We start from the raw sequence: 13,694 nt of genomic DNA, 5'->3' as shown, positions 1-13,694 counted from the left end.
ACAATACCGTCGAATTTTCCGAGATTCTAACTAACTTTCCGAACCGAAACAAGGAGCGAAAAGGAACACGTCCGAACCCGATGGCAGAAAAAAAACAATCTAAGATGGAGTCGACGCCCATGCGCAATGGAGCCGAAAGGGAAGGAGTCCCTCGATCTCATGACTCGAAAGACTTCTTCGAAGAAAAACAACTTGTAACACTCCGAGCCCAACATTAGATGGCGGGATGTGCAAAGCATGTTTATCTGCAGCTACACATGCCATCAAACATACATATATATATATATATATATATATATACATATATATATATATATATATATAAATACATACATATATATACACACACACACACACACACACACACACACAAAAAAAAAAAAAACTAGTTATGTACTTGCAGTACGAACTGTATATTTTTAAAACAGATAACTATAATTTTATTACCTCAATAAGGGTGCTTCCTAGCAGGCAGGTGTACTTGATGCTGGAATGGAAACTTTAGTTTTAATGGACAAGTTACTTACCCTTGGTAACACCCTATCTGGTAGAGAAAATATCTAGTTGCAGATTCCTTACCTTTGAATTTCCCCCAGGCGTCAGTCTGGATCTGAAGATTTTTCTCGAGCAGTACTCCTACGCCTAACTGGTGTCGATTGGCTCAGTGTCCGTTGTCAGCGTCATCCGCACCGGATAGAATGTTGCGGGTCCTATATAGGCACCACCCCGGCATGCCAACGTCAGTTCCTTTTTGCAACTTTCCACAACAGAAGCACAGAGCCATGATCAGCACTGGCAACTGGTGGGTCAAAACTAAAGCCCAAAAGGGGGTCCCTGTCCCTAGAAATCAGTTTGCAAAGCGGGGAGGATTGATCGGTTGGTATGGAATCTGCAAATAGATATTGTCTCTAATAGACAAGGCATTATCAAAGGGAAGTAACTTGTCCATCTAATAGAGACATCAAGTTGCAGATTCCTTACCTTACAATAGATACCCAAGCAATCCCATCCCTGGAGGTGGGCATGCAAACTACGACATTCCCGAGGGACAGAACAGGCAAAGTGCCTCTCCCTACAGACCTGATTGTCTAGTTGGTAGTGTGGCCCACGTTGCCGCCTGACAGATGTCAAGACCTAGAACCCTGAGTCAACAATTTCTACGTAAACTGTAGATTTATAAAGTGCAGATATTTATTTATTTCCCTAAGATCATTGAAAATTATGAGACATTTTTATAGAATGTATAATCAACGGGTGAATCATAGGTTATTGAAGTCTCAGTATGAATTAAAGTGTTGCCAAAATAGTGTACACCATTCTGTTCATTTCATGAGTATGTGTGGGCACGTCTATAGGCTGGGTTGCGCACGTCTCATTAATAGCTAATGTATAAATGCAAATTCTGTGTCAGAGGAGGTATTTAACAGCCACACTTCATTAATGGATATAATGCCTAAAACTGTTTTTGAACAGGTCTCAATGTTTAATATTTTGATTATCACATTTGAGCACCTCCTGTAAAAAAGAGTGCATATTGTCTACGTAATGTGGGTGATTTTCAGATATGCTTTATAGTCTGTGTCTTTGAAAAAGTTACGTCCATTAGTACATCAAAGATTATTGAAAAAAAGATTGGGTCCAAGTGTACCTCACTTAATACCTTCCAGTATAAAAAAGATTGTACAAAACAGTCACATTCCCTGCATGATGTTATCAATGATGTTGTTTGAGATGTCATCAGTGATGTCATCTGTGACAGGAGTGATATAAAGTGTGAGGTCATAATCAATGCAACGGCACGGGTGCAAGATTTTGTTAACTGTAATTTGCCAACTTCAGTATTTTTTTTATTTTGAAATGTTAGTTCTGTATTATTTTAACAGCTGAATATAATGTCACTTTAACCTTTGTGTTTTTAAGTGACTCTCTAAGGTTTTTTGTTTTTAACGTAGCTTAAATCTCAATACCTTACCTAATTATAACGTCACTTTAACTTCTGGTTGTTTCTATGATTTTTTTTTTTTTTTCTTTTAACATAAGGAAAGATTTTATTAACATACCTAACAATTATGATGCCTCTGTAATTTTAATTTTTTACTGTGCATTTTATTTTTATTTTTTATCATTCACTCAACTCCTCCACTTGGCAATTTTTGGCTGTACGCAGCAGTGGATTAGCCTCAGATCCTGAACTTTAACTAGGCCTTCTGCCCAATCTCCCATGGGCACCTAGTACTCTGCAGGAAGCCAATCCCTTTGATGCATGGCCTCCAGATGTGCAAGGATGGGGTTTCGCTGGATGTGCTTAACCACCAGAGAGTGGGGAACCCCTTCCACGTCACCCACCTTGCACACAGCCAAAGGTCATATGCAGCAGGAAGTGGGCGTCCACTAGGAGTCAGGAAAGTGGAGGGGGTTAGCCATCTGCTGGGTGTTGAGCGCAGGGTCTTGCTGCAAACCAGCCCCTGCAGCCAACTCCCTGCAGACCACCTTCCCTCATTTTTCCCCATTTACATACTTTTTTGGCCCCTGAAGGGTGCTGTTTGAGGAGGGGGGCCCTATAACTGCACTGCCCCCATGTATTTTATGTTATTCAACTTCAGAACACAAGAACTATCATCCTATTTAACTCCAGATTCCTCACTTTAGAATACTCCCCAAGCTGGTCTGGATCAGGAAACATTTCATGCAGTGCTTCCATGTAGTGCTAGCAGGCACAATGTGACTCTACGCTGGATCCATACTATCCAGATAGTGATGGAGCAGGGTTGCACCGAAGCGCCAATCCTGTGCACAGTCCTCAGTTTGCCTTTTACTTTCTGAGCCATCAGATGCAGAGCATGAACAACTGGTGGTACTAGTGTGCTGCATATTAAAGTGGGAACTTTTTAGACGTTAAAAAAAAGAGACCACTACAAAGAACAGGGAGAATGGAGAGCAGCGAATAATCAGTAGTTAGGTACAGTTTCCAAAATAAAGAGTAACTTGTTTGATGAATACTTATAACCGCAGATTCCTCCCCTTAGAATTGATACGAAAAGCAGTACCTTGCCAAGGTCTTTGGGGTGTACTCAGACTAAAAGCCTTGCAAGACCAAGTGTGCAAAACACCCTTTCCACTGGATCTGGCTGTCAAAACAGTAGTTCTTCATGAACAGGTGCTCTAACACCTATGTTGCAGCTTGACAGAGGTCGATGCCAGACACTCCGCATGCCAATGAAATGGTAGAGGCCTTAGCCCTTGTGGAATGGGCTCTCCGACCTTCCGACAGCTTATTTGCCAGAACATAGCAGACCTTAATTCTGAGAACAATTCATCTCACCCAGGTCCTCTTGTGTACAACCTTCTCTTTCTTTGCCCCAAAGAATCCCACACGATGCTGCTGTGATAGTCAGCATTATGGGCACTATAAAATCTTGAAGTCCTTTTAGTGTCCAACTGATGGAGCTGCTCTACCTGTTTCAAGGGGTGAAGCAGAGAAAAGAACACTGATAGAGTGATAGAGTGATGAATTGCCTATCAAAGAAATGAGGCATTAATTTTGAAAAGAATGCAGTGTGAGTCACCGTATCAAGTTATCTGGGAAAAAGTGATGTGGGGCTGTTGCGCTGAAAGTGCCTAACATTCACTCAAGCGAAAAGCTGATGTAATCACTAGGAGGAACACTTTCTTTAAAGTCAGGAGAGGCATTGAGAAGTTATGCAGTACACATGAGAAATGTCAAGACCACATTTAGGTTCCACTCTGGCATCACAAACTGATTGAGAGTAAACATGTGTGTCAAAGCTTTAATCAATTTCATCACAACAGGTGATTTAAACAAGGACTTTTAATCCAACCAGCAGAAAGACTTAAAGCGCTGACAAATCACCTTTAATAGTGCCCCATGCAAGGCCGTGCTAGGCCAAAGATAAAACCAAAGCACATTAACAGCTTTGCTTGCAATGTGTACGTCTTGAAAATGCCACACCAGGCCACAGGTTTGTCCCAGCACCTTCCATAGGTGGATTTCCTGGAAGAATACCTAAAAGGAAGGTTGCGATCTACCACTTCAGGTGGAAGATCAGACGCAGTAGTTGGCACCACTCAATCACCAACCATGAAGGTGTACATTGTGCAGACTCTGGTTTAGGAACCTGCCCTGCTGCTGAGACAGGAGGTCCAAAGTGCAATGACCATGTCCTAGGGGATAGGTGATAATTTCCCACATCTCCATGTCTAGTTAGAAAGTGGTTGAGCATGAACTCTCATCTTCCACTTTCCTTGTGTTTTTAATCTTGGTCTTAGCCCTGTCTTTCTAACACATTAAATGATGCTGATTCTTGTAGGGCTTAGAACCAGTTTTAATTTATCACTCTCCTGCCAGAAATAGTGCCGGACCTCTACAATTTTCTAGTGAGTGTTCATCACTACGGCAGCCACTTATACAAAGATCTCTGGCAAAGAGCCCCGTAATGGGGAGCCTGTCAGATATTGCAGTGCCAGCCTGACGAGGAGGAACCCGATGATGAAGCATGACATCCATTTGGATGAGTTTGGGCTCTTGCTCCTGAACTTTAAAGTTCCCCTAGATGTATCTCTCTATGGAACAGTGAACTCATTTATTGTGTTATTGGTCCAAAGTGCAAGCCTGATTGGAGGGCATATGCTCATGCCCAGAAGTTCCAGGTACCACTCTATCCAGCCCCAATCTGAAACTACTAGAATGACTTAGGCTTGATTGGCCTGATCTTTTTCAGAACTATAGGTAGAAAAGGCAGGGGCTGGAAGGCGTACAGGAGTCCCAAGCTACATTTCAGCCAAAACATATCTCCTAATGAATGCTCTTGCAGACACTGCAAAGTATTAAACTTTGGGTGCTGTGTGTTGGACAGTGGCAGAAATATCTAGTGAGGGCTCTCTCAGCTGCTAGAAGACACCCTCTGCCACTTTGGGATGTAGATGCCACTCATGAGCTGCCACACTGCCTGCTTAGCTAGTCCACTGGCATCCAGGGACCCTGCTAGGTGGTTCGCAACCAGGAAGATACCCTAGTGCTCCAACCATTTCCAGAGGCACAGCGCACCTGTTACAGGACACCACTCTGCCCTGCTTGTTGCAGTACAATATGGTGGTGGTGCTGTCCATGAGACTCTGCTCAAGCTTCTCCTTGATGAATGGAAGGAGGCCTCCGAATCAGATGAATGATCTACAACTCAAGTAGTTTGATGTAGAGCTGACCTTCTGCTGGTGACCAGCGTTCCCTGATCTAAATTCCTTTAGATGACTGGCCCAGTCCAGCAGGGAAGCATCAGTCACCACCATCTGCTCTGGGTGTGGAAGGGAGAGAGGCCTGTCACTGGATCAACTGCATTGGAGTAGCACAGACAACAAATCTCATGCTGGCTCCAACAAGACCAGGGTGGCATCGGTCAAATTTGTTTGATACTGGGCCCACTGGAATTTAAACTTCTATTTAAGAGTACGCATGTGCCACATGGCACAGCAGATGAGGAAAAGATAAGAAGCGTAAAGGTCAAGAAGCCTCAGAGTCACTCTCACCAGGATCGGGCCTGAAATATCTGGATTATAGCTCCAATGTTCTGGACATGTTGCTGTGGTGGAAAACCTGAACTTCACTGTTTCAAGGAGTGCTCCAAGAAATGGAATCCTCTGCGAAGGAGTCTGTGATACTTCAGCTGATAGTGAACCCCAATGATGACCAGAGGCTCATCTTAATTAGTAGGTGGTGTACAACTGTCTTCAATCCACCTTCAATAGTCAGTCATCGAGTTACAAGATTACAGATATCCCGACCACCAAAGATGGGCCACAATCACTTTCAAAAACGTTCGTGAACACCCAAGTGGTAGTAGTGAGGACAATAGGGAGCACAGCAAACTAGCGTTCTTTGAACCTCAGGCAATACTGTGGGAATGCAGGACGGGTATATTTTAAAAAGAATACATCCTGCAGGTCCAAGGACACCATCCACTCACCCGAGTCCAGAGCAGATAGGATCTAGGCCAGCATGAACATTTTAAATGTATCCTTTCACAAGAAGGCATTTAGAGGCCAGAGGTCCAGAATAGGCCTGATTCCACTAGCCTTCTTCAGAATGAGGGTCATGATCTTGCTTATTGCAAGGTTTAGTCTTAACGTAGTTTGAAACAGCCGGTACAATAAATCCAATATTTAAATGACGACACCTAATGGCTGGGAACATCAACGGGCTTAACAAAATTAAAAGAGGGGCAGTTCAACAGTAATTTAAACGACACAATGCTGGCCTCCTTTTCCTGCAGAAGACTCGCCTCACGGGCATGAACTGCAGATTTCTGGTATGATAGGGTATGCCATGTAAAGTTTGTCCTCTGGCTCTCAGGTTGTGAAGTTACAAATACTCCCCTATCATTATAAAACACTACAAATTAGACCCTCTGGGAAGATAGTTTCTGGTGACAGGGGCACTCTGTGGTCCAAATAGTCATCATTAACACCAAACTACAGACTCTGAGCATTATTGTGGTTAATATGCCCCCCAGTAAAGTCATAAGTGGGGACTTCAATGTAGTCATAACAGGAAGTATGATAAATGGCAACTCAAACACACACCATTCCACTAGACTCCCAGAATGGCTAGGCTCCCTCATTTTCATGATGTATGGGGTGTGGGGATGAGCATGCTTTTACTTTCCTCTCATCATATGACTTGCTCTGCCAGGTAGACTACTACTTATTTTTGGCACCAGATATCCAAGATGTAGCAAAAATGGTTGTCCTCTCAAGAGGAACATCAGACCATGCCCCACTGATGCTAGTATTGTATGGAACTGGGTAAAAACCGAAAGGACTTGACAAAACATGTCTCATTGCCAGATCTTTAATCTCCACTATTCTAGAAGTAGTGCGAGGCATAGCATGATGTGCCCTGTACTGTTACACTACACTTAAATTTAAGTTCTGATCTGAATATAAAGCAAGATATGCAAACCTCCGAATTACTTCAAGAAGATGAAACACAGCAAGTTTTAATTTCAGATTTGGAGATAAATATAACAGATTTTCCAAATCACAGAATATGTAAATAATGCTTACTTTAAAACTTCTGTATATCCTTTAGCAGCAGCTACATGAAGTGCTGTACCTCCTGATTTTGCATGTCGGATATCATTTATGTTGCCACTATTGAGCCACTGGCGTGCATCACGAAGCATGATTCTTTCTTCCTCTTTTCTAGCTGCTTCTACATCGACACCTGAATGAAAAATTGAGAGATTCATTCAACGTTACTGACTGCTTAGAAGTGATTGATAATGCAAGTTTAATGTATTACTTTAAAAAAAAGTTTCAGTTACCTACAGATAGCATATCAGTTTCAAATGTATGTATCAATTTCTGTGTTTTTCAGAATTATTCATCTTAAGTACGTCAGCATATTTGGCCACTGGGAGATCAACAAAAAACAAAAAAATCTGAACTAGCAGTACTGATTCTCCAACTAGTAGGACCTGATTCCTTGAAGACTTGCCTTGGTCTGATCAGCTAGATGATGAAATATGTCTCAGTACTCTTATCTATATAATCTAGGTGTAGTAAGAACAGCCTAGATTACCAACATGAAGCATTGTATACCGGTTATTTCATACTTTAAAGAGTCAGGAACAGCTGCAGGCCTCTGAAATCCAAGAACTGATTGTGCATTCCTCTGGTCAGACTTACAGTCGACGTAGCTGCAGTTAGCTTAGTCACAAGGGCAGGGCTGGGGAGTCGGCTGCAGACAAGAGTTACACCATGCTCAATTTCTGGTCCTGAAGCTCACAAATGGCTATGAATCTCCATGTTTGGCAAAGAAGGTATCAGGATGGACCTACAGACATTCAAAAATGAGGGCAGACTTAGCATGCAATTTATCTGAATATTGTGCCCTGTACACACTTTCTTCTTGCTACTTTGTGATCCTCCTGGAGTAGCTTGTAAAATGGCTGTTCTACCATCTAAGCCAGGGACACTGAACCCCGTCAAGCTCCAAATTGAGATTTCCTGCAGTACCCCTATGAGCAGTCCCTTTAATGTGTTTCAGATGGAGACTTTGTATAAAAGAGAGCACTTCTATAAACCAAAGTGTACTCAAGGGTTTACGTCATTTAACCGAGGAAACGGTTTCTTTTTTCTTTACGTTGTTGTCTGCCAGGGCTAGTGGATCTTGGATTAGTACGAGTTTCAGTGGTTCAGTAACATCTTCCTAGAGTACATTTAACATGATGTGTCTATGTGAAACATTCAGTAGAGAAGCAGCACTGCAGTATTCTAATACAGGAGAGGTGAAGAGAAGCATATGAGAAAAGCAGGAGAGGTGAAGAGAAGCATATAAAAGAACACCAACACATCATTGCAGTTCATCAATCTGTTCCCTTGTAAGAGATGGTTTCACACCATGAGAAGGTCCAAATACACCAAAATGGGTCTTGGTTAGCTCGTGTTCCCATTCAGAAGGAGCCACAGGTTGGCAGGTTGAGATGGCCTGTTCCTACTGGTGCAGGGCCCAGGTTGATTTGCAATTGGCTGTTTCTTGTCTGAAGTGACATGGCGGGCATACAAATAATGCACTGGATTTGGATCCACTGTAATTATCAGTGGCTGAGATTATTTCAAACAATCCTTCCATCAGTTTTTTCTGTTTTCCTCGGTGTCATACCTTCAGAAGCCACCAACTCATTATCTACTTCAGAGAAGAGATGCTATCCTATGCAGGTTGCAATAAACGATATCCTATCTAAGAAGGCAAGTTACCTTCTTTACTAGTAATAGCTGACTTGAATATTTAGACTTCAACATTCTATTAATTGTTAATAGCATCAAAGGATAAAAGAAGGCTACATTACTGACCAGTAATACCATTTATTGAGCCTAGGAACAGACTCCCAATTTTGCATTTTAGACATACAGCAAGAAGATTTAAGTACAACGGTATGTATTCAGCTCATCGTTCTAAGCAGGAAAGGCATATGATGCACTGTTCAAGTTCAGAGGGTTCTTCTAACGGCAAGACTCAAATTCTGGCAACTGCAGAGTCAAGAAATTAATTGTGCAAACCCTCTTGTCCTATAATGAAGTTGGCAGGAACTTACCAAAAGGACCACCACAACCCAAAAATCAGTTTTAGGATTTGTCCATTCTCCGCTACACCTTGCTCTCAGGTTTGTAATGATAAATAGGTGTAAATAGTTAGAACGAAGGAGAGGCTATTGTGTGGTGCTGGCTTGCACATGCCTGTTCAAACATCAAGCCCTGCACAGTCAAGGATAACCATAATTTTTCCTGTTTTAGTAGATAACTGTCCAGATGCGAACTCCACATTAGCGAGGATGAAGAAAAGCTTTCAGTAAGTACCAAAATCTTAGACCAAGTATATAAACAGTAAAGGAGGGGGAAGATTGGATGAGTGAAGAGGAAGATAAATAGTAAAGGAAAATGGAAAGTTCAAACAAAAGGAAGAAAAGGAAAATCAACATTTAAGTATGGGATTGCGGTTAGACAGAGGGAAGGCTGGAGGGATGCAGAACGATAGAGACAAGTGAAGAAGGTGAACATCACGGTGAAAGGTAAGCAAAGCCAGAAACTGAAGGAAAGTGGCTGATGCTGAATGTGGCAGAAGACCTAAAAAAATATATACAAATAAAACAAAGTAGAGGGCAGAAAGGTGCAAAGTCAATGAGAGTGTATGAAGATCATAGTGTTTGATTTTTATTAGACCCTTTTCATGCACATGGTTTCTGTGAGACCTATTTTATCTGTGGTCACCTATGTCACAGCACTTGAGGACAGAAATAAGGAGTTATGGCACAGAAATCTGGTCAAATTCTAATTTAATTGTTAACATCATAATTTGCACCATTGTCCTCTGTTAAGTTCGTCTTCTGGATCCACTGAACCATGACCGAAGATGATGTTGGAACAAGCAGTTGATGAGCACACTCAGTAAGAATTGCAATTGAAACCCACTTCCTTTTTCTTGGGGATTAAGTTGAAGACATTCGGAGGGCGACAGATTTATTTTTTTAATTGAGGTTTAAGAGAGTTTAAACCTACTACAAATAATACAATGTTTGTGCGAAATAAGAGAAGAGCACCAGTCACACACACGGTTTAAAATGTCTTGATTTTCTCAACAGGAACTTTAGTTTCCATTGAAACATGCATTGTCGCATATTGATCTTCATTTTATGTCACACTAGAGACTTATGTACTTAACAGAATTATTGTACTCTCTATATTGTGTTGACCAACCACTGCATTTTTTTAATTTAATGCTGTATTATCTGGTTCAATATTGTATTTAATTAAGTTTGTTGGCTGAATTAATATTAGAGGGTATATTTCAGCTCCACGCATCGAAAAGACACACAAATAGTGATCAAGCAGTATTGCGAGGTGGAGCAGTTTTATTGTTCCCTTGCTGCAAGGAAATAGATTTAAATAATAGTTGAAGCAGAAACTTGCGACTGAACGATCCCGTTGATGTAGCTTGTAGTCCTGCACTAAAGGCAATGCAATTTAACGGTAATGTGTTATTTAGCTAGTCAGTAAAGAGAATTAAAAAAACGCATAATCCTCTCCACCATGAAAAAAGGAAGCTTTGTTGCAAAGGTTTTACATTCTTGCATTCCTAACTCAATTTTGTCCTTAACTGACCACAGCACTCCACTACAATAAATGTGTGATTTCAAGCAGGGCCTCTCGCCCCCTCAACCCCCCCCCACTTACCCACCCCATAGGATACATGTCTCCCTTTCCTCAATACTCCCTTGTGCAGCATTAAGGTAAACAAGCCTGGAAGGAATGTGAAAGGAGTGTGCATGTTCTCTTAGCACCATCAGTCATTCTCCTTTGCAGTCTGAAAACTCAATAGGCCCAATAGCCCCAGCCACAAAAACAACTGGTTCTTAATGGATGTATGATGGAACAACGCGTGCACCAACCACGCATGCCTGAACTATGCGGTCGGAACAACAACAGCGTTGTTTCCATGAATGCCTTTACCACGTATGCGCTTACAACAATTTTTCGTAGCATAAGCATGCCTAGTAAAGGCATGTGTGGAACGGCATTGCATGGTTTTCGCATGCCACCCCCCACCCACCCTAAAAATAAACCTACCCTGACACTCCCAACTCCCCCTAAAAATAAAACTACCCGACCCACCACCTGCCCCTAAAACCTACCCCAACCCCCCACACGCCCTAAAAACAGACCCACACCCCAAAAATAAAACTACCCCACCCCTAAAAACAAAATTACCCAGACCCCCAGCCTCTAAAAGGAAAATAGTTATAAGGGGATTCCCTGTACCAATGAGTGTAGCTCAAGCAGGGAATGAACCAGCCTCTAAAAACCTGACCTCCCCCACCTGCCCTAAATACAAAATTACCCCAATCCACCCACCCCACCCCTAAAAACTCACCCCCCACCCGAAATACAAGATTACCCTGACCCCCCACCCCAAAAACAAAATTCCATGACCCACCCCTGCCCTAAAAACCATAGTACCCCGACCCCCCACCCTAAAAACAAAACTAGTGAACCCCCACCCTGCACCTTAAAAAATAAAAAATAACCAAATCACCACCACCCCCTAAAAACTACCCCAACCCTCTCCCTGCCACACTTACCTGACTGCGTCCTACCCCGACCCCGCCACCCCTAAAAACAAAAGTCACCCAGACCCCAAAGCTTCTAAAAGCCCCCTCCCCACCTGCCCTAAATACAAAATTACCCCTCCGCCCAAAAACCCACCCCGACCCACAATACAAAATTACCCCACCCTAAAAACCATAGTACCCAACCCCCCACCCTAAAAACAAAACTACCCTTCACCTTAAAAAAATAAAATAACCCAAACACCCCATCCCTAAAAACTATCCCCAACCCTCTCCCAGCCCCACTTACCTCACTGCGTTCTAACCAGACCCCACCACCCCCAAAAACAAAATTACCCAGAACCCCCCCCCACCTCTGCCCCTAAAAACCTGCTCCCCCTCACCCGGCCTAAACACAAAATTACCCCACCCTCAAAAACCTGCCCCTTACCCACCCTAAATACAAAACTACACCGACCCCCACCCCTAAAACCCACCCCGCAAACCCTAAATACATAATTACTCAGACCCCCACACTCCTTAAAAAAAAAAATAAAAAAAAAGAAATCGATCCTTTCCACCCATCCTAAATACAACATTACCCCGATCTCCCACCCCGCACCTAAAAACCCATCCCCCACCCGCCCTAACTACATTACCCCCCTGCCCACCCCCCACGCCCCTAAAAACAAAACTACCCTGACCCCACCACCCCAGCTACCAGTAGCCTTGCAACACCAGGACAATGCAAGGCCCCCAAAGAATGACAAAAGGACATTCTACGTTTCGGCTTCCCTCGTGGAGGAGAATTAAGGGAGCACAATAAGTCTCTAGACCACAGACTCATTGCCTAAAGGCCTAGACTTTCACCCAACACTTTAACCTAGATTACCTTATCAAAGTATTGACATTTTGTCAGCAACGCTTCACAATAAAAAAAAAAATACAGGAATCATGGTACAACCTCAAACTAAACAAACCCTTAACACCTCGGGTGCCCAGGACGTAACCATTACGTCCTGCACCCAGCCTTCGGGGGAAGCGCTAGCTTCCAAATAGGCATTGGGGGAAAAGGAAAGATTTTTCCTTTCCCTGGATGCCTCTTTTAGCATTCCTGCTGCCAAATCGCGATCGGGCAGCTGGAATGCCCACTAAGTACCGAGGATTTTGTGTGCATGGTGCGTTGTGTGTGTGTGTGTGTGTGTGGGGAGGAGGGCCCTCCCCAAGGGGGGCATAATGTTATTTGTCGTTTCTGCCTTTTGTTTGGGTGGGGGGGCAGAATTCACTTCGCACCAGGGATCTTGTGTGTGTGTGCTTTGTATGGGGGGGTAGCCCCTTGGGCAAGAGATTCAGCTTAGTACTGGTGCCCATTTCTGCCCCCCTTTGGGGCAGATTGGCCTAGTTTTTTTTTAGGCCCATCTGCCCCCGGAGACCACTAGACACCAGGGGAAATTTCCAAATGTTTGGTGGCGAGGTGTTTGTCAACTGGCGGAAGTATCTGCATTTGTTTATTTCTCTTTTTTGTTCTAGTTCAGAGCTTTTGCTTCCCTTGCTGTGGCTCGTTGCGGTTTTCGCAGTGGTTTACCTGCGGTTTGTGTAGTTGCAGGTCTTAGGTAAGTAAATTTACTTCAAAGGAGTATTGCTGCCATGCATGAATGACATGTTTGTAGGTGGTGTACTAAATGCAGGACTGTGTGTGAAATTGTCCTTAGATTTGTGCACAATGATATTTGTGATGTCTGATGTCTAATTTTCTTTTCTTTTTAGTGGGATATTATTGGTGATTGCTGTGTCTGTGCAGAGTAGTTGCTGGTGAGTCTAGCTTTTTCAGGCAAGTGAGTGGTAAAGTTTTTGAGTATATAACTCTTTGTGATAAACCCACACTTTGTTTATAACTTATTTTAGACAGTGCTGGTTGTTGTTGGCGCATTTGTAAAATTACACTTCTTAGAAAGGATCATGGTTAGCCGGAGAGTGACCGCTCAGCAGGTTGTTGGCATGCTTTTTGAGGCATCTTCTGACCATGATTATGAGACGGACTCTGCATCTGAGGCAGAGGAGGAAGAGAGAGATTCT

At 42.9% G+C, this 13,694-nt stretch overlaps 1 protein-coding gene across 2 annotated transcripts in view; it reads right to left on the bottom strand.

Annotated features, from left to right (window-relative positions):
* The window catches only part of PPP1R12A (protein phosphatase 1 regulatory subunit 12A), a 1,050,482-nt gene that overhangs the window by 859,049 nt on the left and 177,739 nt on the right, over positions 1-13,694 (bottom strand). For both annotated transcript variants that reach the window (XM_069228775.1, XM_069228774.1), the window contains exon 4: positions 7,078-7,237. In XM_069228775.1, coding sequence (XP_069084876.1) covers positions 7,078-7,237 — 160 coding nt within the window. The remainder of the gene's footprint in view (positions 1-7,077; positions 7,238-13,694) is intronic.

Source organism: Pleurodeles waltl, chromosome 4_1 (assembly GCF_031143425.1).
Source record: "Pleurodeles waltl isolate 20211129_DDA chromosome 4_1, aPleWal1.hap1.20221129, whole genome shotgun sequence".
Taxonomy (NCBI): Eukaryota; Metazoa; Chordata; class Amphibia; order Caudata; family Salamandridae; genus Pleurodeles; species Pleurodeles waltl.
This window is presented reverse-complemented; position numbering and strand designations above follow the sequence as displayed.